The 21,204-nt window shown below is 37.5% G+C and overlaps 4 protein-coding genes across 4 annotated transcripts in view; 2 read left to right on the forward strand and 2 right to left on the reverse strand.

Moving 5' to 3' along the window:
- Window positions 1-4,311: 4,311 nt before the first annotated feature.
- Window positions 4,312-5,004, forward strand: LOC131526925 (transcription factor Sox-14). Its single transcript, XM_058755644.1, has one exon. The coding sequence runs from the start codon at window positions 4,312-4,314 to the stop codon at window positions 5,002-5,004; it is 693 nt and encodes a 230-aa protein (XP_058611627.1).
- Window positions 5,005-8,497: 3,493 nt separating this feature from the next.
- On the forward strand, window positions 8,498-10,559 carry cldn18 (claudin 18). The gene is made up of 5 exons (XM_058761158.1): window positions 8,498-8,885; window positions 9,449-9,613; window positions 9,748-9,931; window positions 10,029-10,127; window positions 10,266-10,559. Exons 1-5 carry the CDS (start codon window positions 8,666-8,668, stop codon window positions 10,372-10,374), a joined length of 777 nt encoding a protein of 258 aa, XP_058617141.1. The 5' UTR covers window positions 8,498-8,665; the 3' UTR covers window positions 10,375-10,559.
- Window positions 10,560-10,767: 208 nt separating this feature from the next.
- hfm1 (helicase for meiosis 1) overlaps window positions 10,768-21,204 on the reverse strand; it is a 28,884-nt gene continuing 18,447 nt past the window's right edge. The window contains 18 exon segments of the mRNA XM_058758528.1: window positions 10,768-11,228; window positions 11,304-11,434; window positions 11,551-11,581; window positions 11,863-11,935; window positions 12,056-12,337; window positions 12,486-12,563; window positions 17,227-17,333; window positions 17,435-17,517; window positions 17,685-17,797; window positions 19,096-19,173; window positions 19,261-19,368; window positions 19,371-19,424; window positions 19,606-19,709; window positions 19,799-19,956; window positions 20,358-20,441; window positions 20,558-20,643; window positions 20,752-20,886; window positions 21,030-21,127. Of these exon segments, the coding sequence (XP_058614511.1) occupies window positions 11,162-11,228; window positions 11,304-11,434; window positions 11,551-11,581; window positions 11,863-11,935; window positions 12,056-12,337; window positions 12,486-12,563; window positions 17,227-17,333; window positions 17,435-17,517; window positions 17,685-17,797; window positions 19,096-19,173; window positions 19,261-19,368; window positions 19,371-19,424; window positions 19,606-19,709; window positions 19,799-19,956; window positions 20,358-20,441; window positions 20,558-20,643; window positions 20,752-20,886; window positions 21,030-21,127 (1,870 nt within the window). The 3' untranslated portion in view covers window positions 10,768-11,161.
- On the reverse strand, window positions 13,824-17,219 carry LOC131529032 (BCL-6 corepressor-like protein 1). The gene is made up of 2 exons (XM_058758535.1): window positions 15,444-17,219; window positions 13,824-14,317 (listed from the first exon to the last, which is right to left on the reverse strand). Exons 1-2 carry the CDS (start codon window positions 15,892-15,894, stop codon window positions 13,974-13,976), a joined length of 795 nt encoding a protein of 264 aa, XP_058614518.1. The 5' UTR covers window positions 15,895-17,219; the 3' UTR covers window positions 13,824-13,973.

Raw genomic sequence — 21,204 nt, forward strand, 5'->3', positions numbered from 1 at the left:
TTATGCACAAAACTGTACTTATTAAAGCATAAAACCTACATTTAAAATTGGGTTATTACCATTTTTGGGTATCTACTTGATTCCTTTCTTTTTCAGATTTCATTACATGGAGATAAAAACAGAAAAATAATGTGCTCTAAATTTTATTCTAATTGTTTAACAAGTTTAATAATAATAATAATAAAAAAACAGTTTCAGTTAATTCACTACATTTCAGTAGATCCTATATTTCAACAGAACAAAATCAATGATGTTAGATTAAACATGCGATCGTCATGACAGAACTCAAAAACAGCATATGAGAAATAATAGCATATAATAACATTTAAGACATAATACAGCCAAATAATTTCTTTTTGAGCATCCAATATATCGTCAATGGTTTAAATCATATCATATGACTGCCATAGGCCCTATATTCAGAATCTCACAGATATAAAATTTATGATTGGCAATGACCTCTAGTGGTGATAAACAGTAGACAGTTGGTCTTTATGAATTTTACAGAAAAACAAAGGTATTAAACGTCACAGGATGTTACTGAAAATAATTGAAAAAAATACTCTCGTTGCATTTAAAAAAAAAAGTTATTCATAATGAATGGTGATTACTTTTTTTCTTGTTAAGAGTAAATACTGTTTTCTCAAACAACAGTCTTAAACAGACATTAGAATATGACAAATGCTAAAGATTATCAGACATTATTCTTTCTTTCTCTCATGCACACACAAAATAACTTGAGAGACAGAAAACTGCATCCAAAAACAAGGTCATAGCCTACGTATCAAAGAAAGTAACATGCCATGATATACAGCAACAAAGATTCTTTTAGAGGTAAGACCTTCTGGATTAAATATTAAACTGTAATGACATATGACACTGATATGTGACACCAAAAAAAAAAGAAAAAAGCCCTGCATCTCTGCATTCTGTCAACTCACACTAAGTATCGCAATGCTTACAGGGCACCTTTCACGTAAAAGCTCCGTTTAATTTGCTGTGGCACATTCGAAGTCTTCAGCCTGCATTTAGTGCTTTTGCAGAAATGCCTTATTGCAAATGTCTCTAACTGACTGCTGACTGCTGTGATTTGGGGCTTGCAGATAGGCAGGCAATAATGTCCCCCGGCTTTATCTCCAGTATTAATTTCACAGGGACGAGAGAGTGGCTAGGGATAGATCATGACACCTCTCAGGATTTGAGCTGTCTCCGTCAGTCCTCCAACACATTTTTACCACCAATATTTCCATGGAAGGCTATTAAAGCAAAGCTTGACTTCTCTCAAATATGATTAAAATAAGCACAAGATTTATCCCCCAGAGCAGAGGAAATCTGGAGGATTGCTCTGGAAGAGGTTTTCAAAATGTGCCGCTTGAAGGTGTCACTTGCTCTTTACTACACTAAAGAAAGTCAGAGAGTAATCAGAGTTTTATTTCATGCTTAAATGGCTGTATTTACAGATTCATGCAACATGCGAGAGAAAACAGTGTAGAAATGGCTTGAAATAATTTTGAGTGGTCAAAGGATTTTTGGGGCATTTCAAACTGTGTATATATGTACAGTATGTGTGTGCATGTATGTATTTATGTATAGGTATATGTGTGTGCATTCACATAGTTTTTGCATGATACAAATGTTTCTATGCACATAAATGCATGCTTTACCATTTACATACACTTCTTCTCACATTTGAGTACAATTTATTACAGTGTATTTTGTTGCTTTCCCTTTTTAATCTATTATATACATTTTATTGATTATTATTTTCATTATTATTACGTTATTGTTGTTATTATTGTTATAGATATTGCAATGGTGTAGATATTTGTCAATCCTCCTGGGAGACAGGAATTTTATTAAAAAAATGGTCTCTTTCCTTTCCACCCTCATTTAGTTAAATGCGGTGAAAATGATGCAAAAAAATAACAATAAAAAAGAGGAAGAAAGTTCCTTTCATAAGCATCATTCTCTCTCCTGGACAATCTCCTTTTATATCTTTTTTCTCAAGCACTGCATTTTCCATCTTCCTTATAAATTTGAAAAGATACTTCTGACATGATATATAAAGGAAATTATATTTTGGGTCCTGGGGTACAATATCACTTTTGCTTGGAGGAAAAACAGATTATGCTGGTCAGTTTATGCTGTTGGCAACTATAGTCTTGCTAATCACTCTCCACAGGAAGCATATTGTCATATGCATTCAATTTCTCTTTCTCTCTTTCTGAGAGTGTAGAATGCATAAATTATATGCTAATAAAATTGCACTTTAAATTTAATACCTGGTGCAATGACCAAATATTTAACATATAAATATAAAGTTAACATATTGCACTTCTGATTACTTATTTAAAACCTAAATGAATTAAAATGTTATAAACATTTGTAATTTTAAAGAAAAGTGGCTTATATTTAGTGGTGAATGCTAAACTCTTTTCACACTACTTGTCATTTGAGGTGATAAAAGAAGGTATCTAAAAGCAGGGTCTAGATTTGATAGCTCTTTCAGTGGCTATTTTATCTACCTGTAAAAGGCAAATGAAAAGCAATCAGCTTCACAGCATGATCAGTGCCACCCTGTGTCAAAAATCCCTCAGTCCAGGGAATAAAATCTCATGATGGACACAGCAAATCACCAGCTGTCCTGTGGTCAGTTCACGTTCCTCTCATTTATCTGAACAATTCACACAAGCAGTGGGCTCGAGACATACATTAGGAATCTTTCCTTTGACATAAAAGGATTATTCATGGATAACGTGCTTATCCATGGCCAGAATATCCAGGTGTCTGCAGATGTTCCTTTTAGGACATGATGGAAAATCATTTCTTTAGACTTCAGTCATTCTCATGCACTTTGCATTTTTACTAAATCACAATAGTTGGAAGGGTGAATTCAGAAATTCAGATCTTATTTTGTTTATTTTCTGCATTGTAAATAATCCATTGCATCATTCATACACCGGTTTATGATTAAAACAAAAACCAGCAGTTAATAGAGAAAAATGTTGTTTTTGAGAATTTAACACATCTTCTATATTTTTCTTAATTCCTATGCCATACTTGCATTTGTAACAGCTGTGCAGATAAAAGGGGGGGAAAAAACTTTACAATGTTATAGCTAGTAGCAAAGCATTGTGTGATGAACATATAAACATAATTAATTGTCAAAGCAACCAGGAAATAATACTTTTTTAATGTTTTTTTTTTTTTTAAAGAAATCTCTTGCTCACAGAGGCAGCATGTATTTGATAAAAAATACATTAAAAACAGTAAAGCGAAATATTACAATTTAAGGTGTTTTACCTTTATTTTAAAATGTAATTTATTCTTTTGATTCAAAGCTGCAAATTTTCAGCATCATTTTCAGCATCAGCATCTTCAGTGTCAAATGATCCTTTACTCTAATATGCTGATTTGCTGCTCAAGAAACATTATCAATATTGAAACATTTTGATATTGATGCATTTTTTTCCCAGGGTTCTTTGATGAATGGAAAGTTTAAAATAAATGATTTATTTGAATGTATAACATTATGAATGTTGCAAATACTTCAGTATTCTTTTGGGTGTAAATGGGTATTTTGACATTAAATAGTTGACATAATTTTATATAAGTGTAATGTTTGTACTTCATTCTTAAAAATAGATTCACTCTGCAGGAGCATGTGAAATTCACTGGTCGAAGCAAGAAAAATAGTTGCAAAGGAAATGGTTGTGGCTTCTACAATACACATTTCCCTTTATGCATTCATATAACTTTTAAGCTAAATTGTTGATTACAAATAAAATTCATCGACATGTTATGCCTATGACAGCTTTTGTTGTAAATAATCTGTCAGCACCAAGGACAGAGTTCACTTAATAGTGCACTGTAAATTCAAGTGTGTGTGTGTGTGTGTGTGTGTTGAGAGAGTGGCTTACCTAAACTTTTATAGGCAGCTTTAAAGTCATTTTAATTTCATTGAGTCTCTCTTTCTGCAGAAATCACTCTTTCTGGTGTCATTGTAACTGTATTATGTCGCTCACGCGCTGATTGGGCACGAGGTGATGATGTGTCAGAGCGCGCACTCCTCGCTGCAAAGCTTTCTTTGAAACTCTCAGAGATTTGAAACAAACGTCTCACAAACCAAGCAGTCGCTCTCACACACTTCAGTTTCAGAGGCAAAAAAATAATTCTGCCTTTTAAACACCGCTGCACATCTCACCTCATCAGAGGAGGAACCCTCTCTTTCCACAGATGATTTCAATATAAATTCAGGTGTTATAGAAACTTTTTTTTTTTTTTTTTAAATTCCGTGACGCAAAGCAGCAAATGAACTCGAGGAACATGATGAAGCAGCCCATGGAGCACATCAAGAGACCAATGAACGCGTTCATGGTCTGGTCGCGAGGTCAGAGAAGACAGATGGCACTGGAGAACCCAAAGATGCACAACTCTGAGATCAGCAAGAGACTCGGCGTCGAGTGGAAGCTGCTCTCTGAGTCTGAAAAAAGACCTTACATCGACGAGGCCAAAAGATTACGTGCCCAACACATGAGAGAGCATCCAGACTACAAATACCGACCGAGACGCAAACCTAAAGGACTGCTGAGGAAGGACACGCTGTTGACTTTACCGCGTCACGGCGAGCGAGAACTTCAAGCGCTCTCAAATCTGGACAAAGCTCGACCCCTTCATTCAGCTGCGTCTATGCAACATCCTTTCATGGAGCCGAGCCGGTCAACTGTTAGCACTGCTACCACTGCTTTTCAACATGAAAAACTTGCTTTAACCCCGGGCTCGTTGGCTTTCTCTTCTGCTTTTGGTTATCAGAGTGGACACCGGTCCTTCGGGAGTCTGGGATGCTCGGGTCAGTACGCGCACACTCACCTGTCACCTGCAAACCCCGGATACCTGCTGCCCTGTAACTGTTCGCCCTGGTCTTCTTCCAGTCTCACACCTCCACTTGCCTATATAGTGTTTCCAGGTATGAGCAAGACTGCGATCAGCTCTACAGCGCTGTGACTCAGTCATTAAAATGTCAATAGCATCTCGGAAAGTTTTTTTTAAAGAGAGAAACCGATTGGTCTTTTCTCAATACAAGTTCAAGTTCAGCTTGAATAAATGTTGATTAAAATACTTTTAACTATTAGACTATTATTATTAATAATAATTTTATTTGTTTGTTTGTTTGTTTGTATGTATGTACGGGATCTTTGTTTTCACAAACAAAGTTTGTTTTGATTTATAAAGCCCATTAGCTATTATTGTAATAATTATAAATGCTACTGCTCAGAGCCAAAGGTGAATTTTAACAATCAAATGCAACTGAGTGATGATTTGAATAGGCTAGTCTTTATGACATTTTATCTTTACTTGAAAATTTGTTTGTAAATGAATGGAGCTAATAACTCATTCAAAGACATTTTCTACATGCTAAATTGCCAAAACAACAACACACACACGCATATATATATATATATATATATATATATATATATATATATACAGTCATGGCCAAAAATATCGGCACCCTTGGTAAATATGATTAAATTAATCTGCATTGTTAATCCTTTTGATCTTTTATAATAAATAAAAAAAATCACAAAAATCTAACCTTTCATTAGATAATAAGAATTTAAAATGGGGTGAAATATCATTATGAAATAAATGTTTTTCTCAAATACATGTTGGACACAATTACTGGTACCCCTAGAAATTCTTATGAGCAAAATATCTCTGAAGTATATTCCCATTCATATTCACAATTTTGAGCACTCCAGCATCATTATGAACATGAAATTATCCAGCCATGGCTTCCTGTTTCACAGAAATATAAATAGGAGGGAAAACAAAGCCCAAATTCCCATAATCATCCATCACAATGAGAAAAACCAAAGAATATATTTCTGATGTGCAGCAAAAGATAATTGAGCTTCACAAATTAGTGAAGTGGCTTTAAGAAAAGAGCTAGAGCAGTGAAAATTCCCATCTCCACCATCAGGGCAATAATTAAGAATTTCCAATCAACATAAAATGTTACGAAACTGCCTGGAAGAGGACATGTCTATATCGTCCTAATGCACGATGAGAAGGAGAGTTTGAGTGGCTAAAGACTCTCCAAGGACTACAGCTGGAGAATTGCAGAAAATAGTTGAGTCTCGGGGTCAGAAAACCTTAAAAAAAAATTGTCAAACAGCACCTACATCACCACATGTTGTTTGGGAGGGTTTCAAGAAAAATTCTCCTCGCTCATCCAAAAACAAACTCCAGCATATTCAGTTATCAGACACGACTGGAACTTCAAATGGGACTGGCTTCTATGGTCAGATGAAACTAAAAAATTTGCTTTTTAGCAGCAAACACTCAAGATGGGTTTGGTGAACACAGGGATAAAAAGTACCCCATGTGTACAATGAAATATACTGCTGTATTTTTGATGTTGTGAGCCTATTTCTGCTGGAGGTCCTGGACATCTTGTTTAGATACATAGCATCATGGATTCTATCAAATACCAACAGATAAAAAATAAAAAAGTGACTGACTCTGTTAGAAATCTTATAATGGGCCATGTTTGGATCTTCCAACTGTACAATAATCCAAACACAAACCTCAAAAACAACACAAAAATGGGTCACTGAGCACAAAACCAAGCTTCTGCTGGCCATTCCAGTCCTCTGACCTGAACCCTATAGAAAATGAGTGAACTGAAGAGAAGAAGCACCAACATGGAGCTGGGAATCTAAAGGGTCTGGAGAGATTCTGGATGAAGGAATGGTCTCTGATCTCTTGTCAGGTGTTCTCTAACCTCATCAGGCATTATAGGAGAACATTTAGAGCTGTTAAACTGGCAAATGGAGGTTTCAAAAAGTATTGAATAAAAGGGTGCCGTTAATTGTGGCCAATGTGTATTAGAGAAAAACAGTTATTTCATAATGATATTTCCCCCCATTTTAAATTCTTATTATCCAATGAAAGGTTAGATTTTTGTGAATTTTTTAAATAAAAGATAAAAAGGATTAACAATGCAGATTCATTTTCACAGCCTTCTTTGATCATATTTACCAAGAGTGCCAGTATTTTTGGCCATGACGGTATATACATATAACATTATGATGTTACATGACCTGCTAATTTATAAAAGTGTCCAGTAACTGTATGTATTTTTTAGCAATAACTAGAAGTACAGTACGGCATGCGCATTTCAAATAAAACACTTGTTTATTCAAAATAAACTGTCAACTTACTGTATACACAATATTTTAATATTATACATCATAACTGAAATTTTTACTTACTTTTAATTTGACCTAACTAAAAGGTTGCAGTATTTGACCTTTGATTATTGCTAGTTATAGTCTTATGATTCATCCACAGGCTGTTATATGAAACATCCTTTGACCACATTCAAAATGTGACTGAAATCCTTTAGGCAAAAAACATTGTATCACTAACTTTTCAATTGTAAACATATTGTCAACTGTCTGTTAAAAGATTGTTCTGTTTTGTATAATAAAGGCAGATTTTCGCATTCCCTTGTTTCAACAAGTGCATTTGCCTTTGTGCTTTTTGTCATTTATCTGTCCTCTGCCCCTTCCAATGTAATGTATTTATATTGATGTTCTAATTACAAATATAGGGTTGCAAACCAGGGTTGAATATTTAGCCTAATTAAAGCTATGGCTTTTTTGGCATCAATCTTTTATTGTTTTTCCAAAATTCCAATTATTTTCTCCAAGGTGGGGGAGATGGAAATCAATTGAGGCGTAATTTATACATACGTAATTAATCTCTAAAGAACTCTATCTATCTATCTATCTATCTATCTATCTATCTATCTATCTATCTATCTATCTATCTATCTATCTATCTATCTATCTATCCATCCATATACAATTTTAAATAATTCATCTAACATTATATATAATATATAGTTAATCTAACATTTGTAATTTCTTTCTAAAGCACTATATATATATATATATATAAACACACGTTTTCTACAGAAACTGCCGATTATGTCTGGAACATATCCAAATGATTAACTACATTAAACAAGCTACAACTGCATGATATCATGCACAATCATAAAGGTGTTCATTGTTTTTTTTCCATAATTTACTGGATGATGTACAGTACTATACATCTTATCACATGCACCTTAATGCAACTAAATGCTATAACGTTTTTGAATCCCTGCTCATTCCACAATGGCTCACGTTTTCTTGGCTGTCCTCACAAATGTCATTAATTACTCATTGTTAGCAGACTCTTTTCATTCTCTGCTGATTCTTCATGCATCAGTAATTGTCAAGTATTAAGCAGAGGAGCAATCAGAGTTGAAGAAATGGCGAAGACAAGACTTTGTCTTGAGTGAACTGTTTACTCATAAGTCAAAATGATCCAATAATTAGGTGTGCATTGTAAGGCCTGTCTCAACTGTTCTAAGATATTACACATCAAGTGAGTATCAGAGGGATGTTGCTTATGATGACTCCTTTTATATTTTTGTTGAAAGTAGGTGGAACTATGACAACTCAATGCTTATCAAGCATCATTTTATGAGTGTGCATGTGAGCCTTCACACTATAAAAAGCAGTGTCACCCTGTCCAGCCTCAGTCAACCTCAACACTTCTCACCACCAGCTTCACCAGATCCTAGACGAGAAACGAAGACAGAAGCAGAATGAGTACCACAGCACTACAGACCACAGGTTTTGTATCAGGAGCCATCGGTACGGTTGGAGTTCTTGCTGCCACGGCCATGAATGTCTGGTGCACCGAAGACCAGCAGGAGCACGAGGCAACCTCCGTCCACCATTATAAGAGCCTGTGGAAGGATTGTGAGGTGTCCGAGACTGGACTCGCCGAGTGTCAACCTCTCTACAGTGACCTGAGCTACTCAAGTAGGTTAACATAATACGATTTTCTGTGTACAAACCTAATAATGACAACCAAGTCTATTTCTGAACCTAAAATTTGAAATTTGTGCTGGAAATTATATTTTTCACTATAACATTTCATATAACAAAAAAAAAAGCTATATAAAAAGTTTTTCCATGTCTCTGAGGAGGTGTTATCATCTGCTCAAGTCCATTCTTAAAGGAACAGTTCACCAAAAAAATGTAATTCTGTCATCATTTACTCACCATCATTGTATGGATCACAAAAGATATTTAAAAAAATGTTAGTAACCAAACTCCCATTGACTTCCATTATATTTTTTAACCACATAATCAGTCAATGGGAACCAAAACTTCAAAATATCTTCTTTTGTGTTCCACAGAAGAAAGAAAGTCATGCAGGTTTGTAATGACACGAGAGTGAATAAATGACAGAATTTTCATTTTTGGGTGAACTATCACTTTAATAAGTTTAGGATGAAATAAAACAAAATGCATTGATTCAAAAGCATTCATATTCTATATCTAATGTTCTGCTTTATTTTCTTTTCCCTGTATTTTTTCAGGAATCCTTCAGGCTGTAAGAGCTCTGATGATAATTGCGATTTTAGTAGGTGTGATTGCAGTGTTCATCGGATTCTTCTGCCTAAAGTGCTTCAATATGAGAAGCATGGATCTACTGACCAAGGGCAAACTGGTGCTAAGCGCAGGGATTTTGTTTATCGTTGCTGGTAAACAAAAGCTTATTATTACTCAGTAACTAAACTAAACCCCACTGATCTTTCAATATGTTTCTATTATGTTAACAAACTGTTATTGTTACAATAATTCCCAATATAATACACATCATCTTTGTTCTTTTCAGGCATTTTTGATATTTCTGGATCATCAGTGTATGCTGATCAAATGGTGCCTAGTTTCATGATGGAATACCCAGCCCAATACAATCAAAAGCAAGGAGAGAAGGGAGGAAACGACTGTGGAAATGGCATGGGCATGGGCTTGGGCGCTGGTATGGGCATGGGAGAAACTGATTCATTTGCTTCCAGGTAAGATGATAAAAAAAGATTTTTCTCTCACATATGATTCACAGGTGTCTGTATGGTGCTGAATCCTGTTATCTCTATCTTTGTTTTGAATGGTCAGGTACACATTTGGTCCTGCCCTCTATATTGCCTGGGTAGGTGGAGCTTTGTTACTTTTGGGAGGAATTTTGACATGCATCGCATTCAAAACAATGCAAACGTAAGTTTCACTCCAACACAGACCTTCTATCTATCTATCTATCTATCTATCTATCTATCTATCTATCTATCTATCTAGATGTTCTGTGACACGTATTAGGTTGATGGGTTGTAAGCTAACTAGCATGTTCTATTTTAGCAACACTGATACGAGAGATGGCTACATTTACAATGCTACAGCCCAGCGCAGTGGAGCAGATGAAGACTGTCACCTCCAGAGAATGAGAGGAGAACAGCAACAAATTTAATCAAAGAAAAAAAAAATGTTCTTGTCAGTTATGTCAGACCTGTGTAATGCTTTGCACTGATGAACTGAAGTAATCTTTTTGAATGCTGAAGATAATTGCAGTTAAAGTGTGTTAAGTGATTTGTAGTGACTCTATTGAAATTACTCTTGATTGTATATGGGTGAACTGGCCAGATAAGGTGTGACACAGGGAGTGTCAAAGGTGCTTAAGATTCAGTAGTTATAATCATTGTAAATAATTTGCTGTTTAAAATTATAATAAACTTTTACCACAACTATAATTGACATGATGCAGCTGATTTGCTTGGCTGAGCCCAAAACATTTTCTTCAATTAACAGGATGGAGAAGAGTGGGAAAAAAAAGAGTCAAACTAATTGCTGATTTTCTGCAAGGTTGATATATTTTTAAGACAGAAGTAAACATCTTAAAGTGTATTACAGCTACGTAAATATCATATCATAGACTTGTATTTTTATATAAAGCTAATTAAAACTACTAACCCTAACCCAACGGCTAAAAGAACACTGTGGGGTAAAAAAAAAAAAAAGAGACAAAAACTTTTATCATTCATTCCTGACAATTTTGGCAGTCTTAAAAATCTCATTTCATGTGATATTTACAGAGCAATTTTCCAATATTTCTAAAATATTACATCTCAACATATAATTCAGCCTTTTCAAAATTGACAGAAAGCTCTTTGTCAACATGTCATCCACATTCAGTGTTAAACCAAGAACGTCCTTACACAACGTAGTGTTAAATGTGTCAGGAATCCTTTAGAGAAACTCTAAAAAAGGCCATCGAACATCCCCAGAAAAACACTGGTCTCATTGCAGATGTCCTTCGTGTGATCCCTGTAATTATTAAACAATGTTAACACACAGTAAATCTGTAATATGATAATTAAAGTTAATTATTTCGTAAAATACCTGCTAACAGGTGTGTTTTCCTTCAAAGCTGCATCTGTCCATGTGATAAAATCAAATCTTCTTTGGACTGAATGTGTTTTGGCTTGACTCTGGTTTGAAAGGGACTTCATACTAATTTCTGAGCACACTGCCTGTGAGATGATTAATAAAACCAAACACCATTACTGCAATCTTTTCTAGTACATAAAAAATACTTGTTTACCATATTCTTCTTGAACAATTTGAGGGAAATATTATGTATGCTTACAGTTTGAGAGGTAACAGCCATTGGTTGGATCCTGAAAAATAAATATATATGTATATATGTGTGTGTGTGTGTGTGTGTGTGTGTGTGTCTTTCTAAGTCATTTGGCAAAAAGCAAAAGATAGTTCAAAATATATTATATACCTGTATGTATTACACTCACGGAACCCTAGCATAATAACTGCTCTTATATTCCTATTAAACATGCTTTTAATCAGTAGGAAGTGGGTCACTTTGCGATGATTTGATTTGAAAAATGCCCCACAACATCAATGCAAGTTATACTGAAACACATTTCAATGAAGAGGGGGTTACCTTTGTGGCAAGACAGGACTTGCAGTTCCTTGTATGGTTTGGTCTGTACATTGTGAGGCTGAAGCCAAACCTCCTAATGCACAAAAAACCCCACAAACTTTTAGTATTTAAAATTCAACTATTTGACCAAGATCGAACATGCAAAGACACATTATAAATTGCAAAAGAAGACTATAAAATGAGCCTAACAAACCAGCATTTGAAGGTTGACCATGGTCTGTCATCAGGTTGCATAGTTCGGAATCACAGCACACCTCACTAGCTTCAACCAGGTTACCATCATCAAAATCATCCCAATCATCCCAATCATTTTCTCCCAGGTCAAAGGTCACATCAAGAGAACCAGACCAGAGGTGATCAGAGTCAGCACTGTGCTCTGGGTTTGCATGGGCTGTATAAACACTGGCTTTATTAGCACTTATTCTGTTCATCTGTCCCTCGTTGCATGACTTGAGCTGACTGTGAATCAAAACCCCTGAAAAGATGATATAACAGATTATTTCAGTTTTATGTGAGGAAAACGGCTTTGCTATTATTGGTAATATGAACAATATATAGCAAACATCAGATGCTCTATAAAAAAACAAAAACAAAAAAAAAAAAAAAAAAAAAAAAAAACATACTTTGAGGTATAGCCAAAGGTTGAAAATGTTCTGGGTCTCCAATTTCAGAATAAACGTCTCCCAGCTCATCATTATAACCTGTAAATAGTTTGACAATTGATCTATCAGACTTCTAAAAGCTCTTAGATGGAGAAGGAGGAAAAATTTCTAATTTAAACTTGATGTACTAAAAAGAGTAAAACTAAAATGAGTAAAATAACAATCTATAAGAACCTCATAGACATTCAAAAAACTAATAAAAATGTCAAAAACATGCTACAAAAATTTAAAAAGTAAAATGAAAAGAGAAATCTAAAAATAAAAAATTCAAACTATTAATAAAAATTATAATAGTAACTCGAAGATAAAACATGACCTGTGCTGGCAAAAATAGTCACAATGAGCAAATTTTCAGAAATGAGTTATTTTTATTTTCTATATTCTCCATTAAAAGACCTTCAAAAAGTCAGTTTTGAGAAAAATCGCGTTAAAGTTTTCAGAAGGTTTCAAAGTAAAATCACCTAGCTACGTTGATTCTTTTCCTCCAGTTCTTTTCTTAATAATAATAATAACTATATTACAGTAGTAAGCACAATATAGCTTTTTTTTTATTTTATCTTTGTTATTATAAAAACACATGCAAAAAATTAAAACAGTACAACAAACATAAGAAACAAATAATGCATTACCTTTTTCTTTTTACATCTAAACAAAAACATTAAAGAAAACAACTAAAGAGCCGAGGAGACGTGAGGCGTATGGAACCATGTGCAAGCTTTTATTTAGAAACATAGTCAAACACAGGCAGGGTCAAACATCGGCAAACAGGTATGTCATGGGCAAGACACAGAGGACAAGGACAAGCGTGGGTCGACGATCGGCGAACAATATCCAACAGGGTAAGGCAGAGAGATAATCCAGGTACAAGAGCAATAGTCCAAGCAAGGTGCAAACAGAGTCCGAAACGGCAAGGCAAAGGGTTAATCCAGGAAACATGGGCAGGAACCAAAACATGAGAAAACAGGCAAGGCAAGACTATGACAAGTAAGTAAGTAGCTATAGCTAGGAGAGTGATAAATGCTATACAATACTCAGCGATCTGACTAAGGAAGTCCATGGCTTAAGTAAGCTGTGTGATCAGTGCAATCAGCTGTGTGTGTGTGTGTGTGTGTCGTCAGTGCAATGGATGATGGGTATTGTAGTCTGTGGGTGACGTGCAACAGTAGTGTAGTGCAAGAGTCAATTTGATGGAAGGGCAACCTCTGGTGGCTATTGGGCGGAAGGCCACAGACCGGATTCGTGACAGAGCCCCCCCCTCCAAGGAGCGGCTTCCAGATGCTCCTAAAACAGTAAAATCCAGGTGGGTGGTGGAGCGGAGGCGGAACGGAGGCGGAACAGGGGGAGGGACGGAGGGCCAGGTCCACGTGGAAGTGGGAAGACCGGGGACTGAGGCAGAGCAGGACACCCAGGCAGAACCGGCGAAGCAGGAAGCCAGGGCAGAGCAGCGAATCAAGGCGGAGCAGGGAACCAGAGCGGAGCCGACGGAGCAGGAAACCAGGGTGGAACCAGAGACCAGGACAGAACAGGAGCCCACCAGGGCAGAGCAGATGGAGCAGGAGCCCACCAGAGCGAAGTAGACGGAACCGGAGCCCACCAGGGCGGAGCAGATGGAGCTGGAGCCCACCAGGGCGGAGCAGAAGACCACCAGAGCCAGACAGCCGACCACCACGATGGGGCAGAAGACCTCCACGGCGGAGCAGGAGCCCACCAGGGTGGAGCAGACAAAGCAGGGGCCCGCCAGTACAGAGCAGGAGGAACTGGAGACCACGGCAGGAAATGGGACCTAGGTAACACTGAGACACATGAGACAGACAGAGCATTTATGGCCCCAAGGACCAAGGCAGGGAACACAAAAAGTTCATCAGTAGTTTCACTGGTGGCAACTGAATGGGCAGACAGATCAGTGACTGACGTAGAACAGACAGACAGTTCACAATAAAATGCATTGGTGGGAATGGGATTGGCAGATAGTTCACAATCAAGGGCATTGACAGAGGCTGTAGTAGACAGTTCATTATTAGTTTTCTTAACTGAAGCTGGACTGGTAGCCATTTCAGTGACTGAATCTGGACAGACAGACAATTCATACTCAGATTTGACTGCAAAATTTAAACCAATAGACAGTTCGCAATTGGATGCATTGATTGACACTGGATTAATAGGCTGTTCATTAGTGACCTCCTTGGCTATGACAGGGTTAACAGAGCATACAGAAAGTTCTTTTAAGGCTTCCATGGACATGACAGGCAGGAATGGGAGTTCCAGGACGGCCCTTGTAACCACAACAGAATCCATAGCCGTAACAGGACTGGACGAGGATTCATACTGTATATGGACTCAGCCATGACCGGACAGGACAAGGATTCATTGACGGCCTCCATAGCCGTGACAGGACTGGACGAGGATTCATATACGGCCTCCATAACCGTAATAGGACAGGACAAGGATTCATTGACCACCTCCATAGCCATGACAGGACAGGACAAGGATTCATAGATGGTTACCAATGAGATCTGCAGCAGATGCCGCCACCTCTGGAGGTTCTACAGTGGTAACATCAAGGAACAGGTAGAGTTCATTAACAGGACAGGTACAGTGCTCAACTACGGTTCCTTTGACCGCGTGATATGACGGGCTGGACATGAATTGCTGGGCGCCACCACCATGCAAGGAGCTAAAGCGAGCACCGCCGCTTCAGGAGGTTCTGCAGCATGCGCCGCCACCTCGAGCAGTTCTGTTGGTGTACGCAGCCCAAACGCAACATAAAGCGATCCCATCATGGGAAGTGCTTCAGACAGGGGAATTAGTTCAGAAACAGAAGGTTTGGAGTGAGTGGATTTGGGGATACCAGCTGTGCGTGCAGACACCAGCAGTGCATCCCTCACACTGGATACCAGACTGAGAAATCGAAGAACTGACCTTGAATATCTGGGTTCAACAGACAGGAGGTGACGTGACTCTGGATGAACAGCTGTGACGTGACGAGGCTCTGGATGAACAGCTGTGACGTGACATGACTCTGGACGATCAGCTGTGACGTGACATGACGTGACTCTGGACGATCAGCTGTGACGTGACTGGACTCTGGAACAGTAGCCATGACGGGACGAAATCCTGATAGGCCGGCCTTGGCATGGCGAGGCTCAAGCGTGGCGGCCATCTTGAGATGAGGCTCAGGCGTGGAAGGCTTGTCGTGAGCAGATTCGGGAATGGCAGCCATGTCGTGAGGAGGCTCTGGAAAATCAACTGAGATGTGGTGAGACTCTAGAATGGCGGCCATTTTATGAAGAGACTCTTGAGTAGTAGCCATCTTGCACTGAAGCTCTTGAATAGCTGCCATGTTGTGAAGGAGCTCTTGAATGACTGGCATGACGTGAGCAGGCTCTGAGGCAGCAGGCGTGGCATGACTTGACTCATGAAGATCAACTGGGACTTGGCCTGATTCATGAATGCAGCAATGACATGACGGGGTGTTGTTGTTGTCGCCATTTTGTGAGTGCGCTCTGGTGCAGCCACAATTTCAGTCACAGATGCGGGGCATTGCGTTCTTCCTCCACGACACCCACAGTGAATGGAGAGCCAACACACAACAAAGCATAGTCCATAAACTGTGCGAGTGAAGAGCACGGACCCTCGCGTCAAAGTTCAGACTGTAAAGGCTTATTTAAACCATCACAGAAAATCTCAATCAAGATAATGTTCGGTAAATCAGAATAATGAGCGATGGCTAAAAACTCTCTAATATGGTTCTCCAGTGATCGTGGGCCTTGTTTAAGGGCAAACAATAGTCTTGTTGTGTCCACACCTGACAAATGTTCGTCTGAAAAGCTGCTGGATCCTTGTGAGGCCGAGTATTAGTATTATACAATACTCAGCGATCTGACTAAGGAAGTCCATGGCTTAAGTAAGCTGTGTGATCAGTGCAATCAGCTGTGTGTGTGTCGTCAGTGCAATGGATGATGGGTATTGTAGTCCGTGGGTGAAGTGCAACAGTAGTGTAGTGCAAGAGTCAATTTGAAGGAAGGGCGACCTCTGGTGGCTATTGGGCGGAAGGCCACAGACCGGATTCGAAACAATTCATTACAAATAAATTGATTGTTAAAACTACAAAAGCAGTTCAATCAAGAGCAGCAAATGATTCCCTCTTTTCTTTTCAGATTAACATTAATGAGACAGACGGCCTATATGTATTAAGACCTACTGTAAAGCACAGATCTAATATAATGTTACACATCAGATGTTTTTCCCCAACAGTTCCCCAAATGTTCACTTAAAACATAACAGATTATGTTTGCATGAATACTTAAATACTGTAATTCTGTGTATATTTATCAGGATCGCATGCTGCTGGAAGTGCCTTTATGTGCGCGCTTCAAATGAGAGTCAGAATGTACTCCTCTCAGAAAATGTACAATTATAGATAATTTTAGATGTTTAATTACTGTTTGGAGTGTTGGGATCACTAGACGAGGGCTTAATGAACTAATTTTTGAGAAAACCCCAAATTTGACATTGACATTTTTCACTTTTTTTTGCCTGTAGCTCAAAATTACACGGTGCGCATTCCTACTCATTTTGCCAGCACGGGTCACAAATAATAAAATAACACTGATTCACTGATTTAACTTCACATTCACTGTAACTACAGTATTTTCTGTCAAACTTTGTGTGCATGTGATAAATATGTGATGAGCAAACATACCATCATGGTATGACTCAAATGATGAATTCTCACGCTGAGTGTCAAAACTGGCCTCTTGCTCCTTGATTTCATATGTACTCTGAGTGTAACACTGACCTCCCTCAAACCTTAAGAATAAATGTCAATATCATGAATGTCATCATAATACAATGTCAGCTTCATTAACATTAATAAGTTAACTTCTGTTGCCAGCAGAAAACCCATATACTTCTTGGCAGCAGGAAGTGTGTCTTTGGGTTTGTATGAGAACTGCTGCATGCTTACAGCTGCTGTCCCATTATTCATCCTCATCTACAGGGAAAGTCAAGAAAACAGGACTTAGACTACGACACATACACAGTACAGCATATCTTGCAAAAAATAAATTCTAGCCATTCAAATGGACTATTCCTTGACTATAATGGATCATATGTTTTGACGGTTATGTACATATATCCCTTGACAGTCAGAATTCTGACCTTTAAACGTTTCACAGGAGTCTCACAGAGTCTCTCATTCCTCATTTTTAGATTGTCGAGGTACGAGGTGAAATTTGACTGACTTACAAACCTTTTCATCACTCCAATTTTGCCTATAAGAGAAACTAGATGACTCAAGCAGCACAGATAATGACAGCACGGTATATGACAGGGTTCCTCAATTAGTTTTCACCGAGTGCCAAAAATTCTGCCAACAATACCAAGCCAAGGGCCACCAACCATGTTAGGACTAAAACGTTCCCTATTATTATTATTATTATTATTGTTGTTGTTGTTGTTGTTGCTGCTGTTTTTGTTTTTATTGTTGTTAAAAGAGTCACAAGATAAATATTCAGATTATTCAGATTTTTTCCCCCAGAAGTCAAACAATTCCCCAATTATTCAAACAATTATGAACATTAAATACAGGATACAGAAAACTAAAGAACTTTGCCTGTTGTATATTAAAAACAAGTGAACAAACAAAAAATCTGGAAGTCTATGTCTGCCATATAAGTCAACTGTTCCTGCTCATCTGGATCTCTTACTTTCCCTATTAGATCTGTCAGCATTAATCTTTTTATACTTAAATTTTTGGGGGAGGATCAAACTGTAACACCATGTCCCAACCAGACGTGACGCGATAAAGAGGTGGCTACTTTTCCATTTAGTTTTTGTCCTAACCACCCGCAACAGTGACACGCGATAAGTGACAGGGAATTTCGAAACAGTTTCTATTTTCTGCGATGTCACAGCTAAAACAACATACAAACTATGGCAGTGATAATCACAGGTAATGATTCTGTGCTTTATTCAGTGTTACAAGTGTCTAATGTTGAATTGAATATGATCAATTATTAATATCATTGAATATTATTTTGCGTGACCTTTATAGCCATATTGAAAGCAACAATAGATACCTCAGATCTTGAAAATAGATTAAAGAAACTTGTGGTACATTAAAATTGTTAACTCAATGTGAACCAACAAGTGTATTCCATAACAATGATGGTATCATTCACTCACTCACTCACTCACTCAAAATTGTTCAGTCCATTCACATATGAATTGTCTGTTTTCTGTGTCCACTTTCCTTTTCTTCACACTCGCCACGTTTTCGCTGTCTCGTGTCTACAAGGATGCGATGTCATGTCGCACCACATTCAGTATTGACAGTATCACTGATTATAATGGGTTCCATTGTATTTTGTCGTGCACGCTGCACCGCTCGTGTCCTGTGTAGACACGATGTTAGTCTAATGTCGCTGTCTGATGCTGCATTAGAATTTTCATGCCACATTATTTGAAATTAGTGCGGGCCAAACATTTTTCTCTCATGGGCTGGATGTGGCCCCTGGGCCGTCTATTGAGGAACCCTGATGTATGATCATGTAGAGTCTCTCATACTCACAGCAGTCATGTCCACAGAGCTCCTTGTTTTTGCAAACATGATGGCACTGTCTCTTAACTATATTCAGAGCCACTGGATCTATAAAGAAAATGACTATATTAAGTTAAATATAATCTTTGAAAGTATCCAAAAAATTAAGCTGCTCATGTTGTCAAGGAGTCTGACCTCTGTTTGAAGGAGCTGGAGTTGTCAGTGTAGTGCCTTGTGGCTTCTCCGTGTTGTGAATCCTCTGCACTCTCCATGTAGGGTTCTCTCTAATGCAGGACTCAGCTCAAACCTCTTCACTCCTGAGTAGCAGACTCTGTACTTCTGCTGAACGTCCAGTCCCACTACACAATCAATGATCTTTATTTAATCTAAAATATTACTAGATATTACCAGAGCACTTTAAATGAAGGTGCTTATGCCAGACAATTATTTAACATTTTACTGAATGACACTATCTGAACATCCAAAAAGCCATTATGGCTAGTTTAATTATTGCCAGACATGGGCTATGTGACCACTGACCGTATTCAGAGCTGATCAAATGAATGCTTAGCTCCTCTCCCTTAGGTGCTCTTGTCACCTCGATTCTCTTCGAAAAGCTCCCAGATTTCGAGAGCAACATGTTCCTTGAGAAAGAAATGATGCATCTCTTTCATTTATTCATATTTTAAGGAAAATGAACTTGCCTTTGATTATTCAATCATATAGATCTTACAGGATTTTCTGCTGGAAAACTACATTATTGTCACAGTCTCCAATAATGAGAGTAACATAATGGTGGTCTGGTGCTGTCTGTTTCGATGCCAACTCCTTGAAATTCATCAAGTTCACTGTGACAGAAATCTCAGCTGTGGAGAGACTGTATCGTGGAATCTAGGAAAATATGTGATTAAATACAATTATATAAGAAATACAATTATGTGTACAATTATGATGGCTCAAAATGCAGTTTTTCTTATTATCATCTTTAATATTTTTGAGATTAAGATGTTTATGTGATGTATATGCGAAAATATGTATTCTAGGTCCTGTAATAGGTTGCAATTTTCAACAAGTTTTATCTTTTTGCCTTCACTAGTTAACTGTAGATATTACTGCAGGAAATTTTAAAAGTACAAATCAAATTTCTCATGTAGTCTATCATAAAAAGCTGCATTCATAATAATTATAAAAGAATTAGCAATAGGCAGTTTAAAATAATTTTTGTATGGAGAATAGCAGGTTGTCCAACATAAAAAATAAAAATAAAAATATACACATATATAAAATGTTACCTGTTCCAAAGTAACTTCATATTTTGGAAGTTTGCTGACAGCTTCCTTAATCTGGTTCCCAAATGGTGGGTGTCGGTTCACAATCTGGCAACAACAAAAAAAAGAGAGTATGTAATAATACTGTAACAACAGAAAGACTTAATCATGAATAAATGTTTTTCTAAACATCTAAAAAAATTTTGCAAGATATTTTGACTTACTAGCTCTAGTTCTCTAGGACTGGTCTGCTCAATTTTGCTGAATGTTGTAAGCCCTGCATTCACCATAGCAGTGGCAAGTGTTAATCCTAAAAAATAAGACAAACAAACCCCCCCCAAAAAACACACATTTAACATAACAAATACACTAAATTTTTAAAGGAGGCCTTTTTAAAATTTTAGAGATGCTGCCTGACCTATCCTCTCAACCTGTCTGGAGATGTAAGGCGAGTTCTCCCACAGTTTAGCTCGAAAACATTTGGCCAGAATTAAAGAGTTGAGTCGAGCTGAGAAATTCGATTTGGAGTGATGACTGAGAAACTCTGTCAGATCTGGCAGAGATCAAAAGCAGCATTTTGTTAAATCTATGCTAAGTAAAAAATAGCACAAGAAAGAATTGCACATTTGCAATTTCATGGTCATGTCATCAGACAGAGAGAGAAAAAGCTTAAAGAGAGACATGTAAGTAACCTACATCTGCTGACTCTATTTCCATTCCTGAATATTTTTCCAGTGTCCTGTATGAGTCCAAACTCCTGAATGGGGATGCAGCCGAGCTGAGCTTGAATCAGACTAGGATGAGAAGATAACTACATGCATAAATTAAAAAAAACTAATACGCAAGCCATGCAATCAAGAGGCAAAATTGT

This window comes from Onychostoma macrolepis, chromosome 02 (genome assembly GCF_012432095.1).
Source record: "Onychostoma macrolepis isolate SWU-2019 chromosome 02, ASM1243209v1, whole genome shotgun sequence".
Classification (NCBI taxonomy): Eukaryota; Metazoa; Chordata; class Actinopteri; order Cypriniformes; family Cyprinidae; genus Onychostoma; species Onychostoma macrolepis.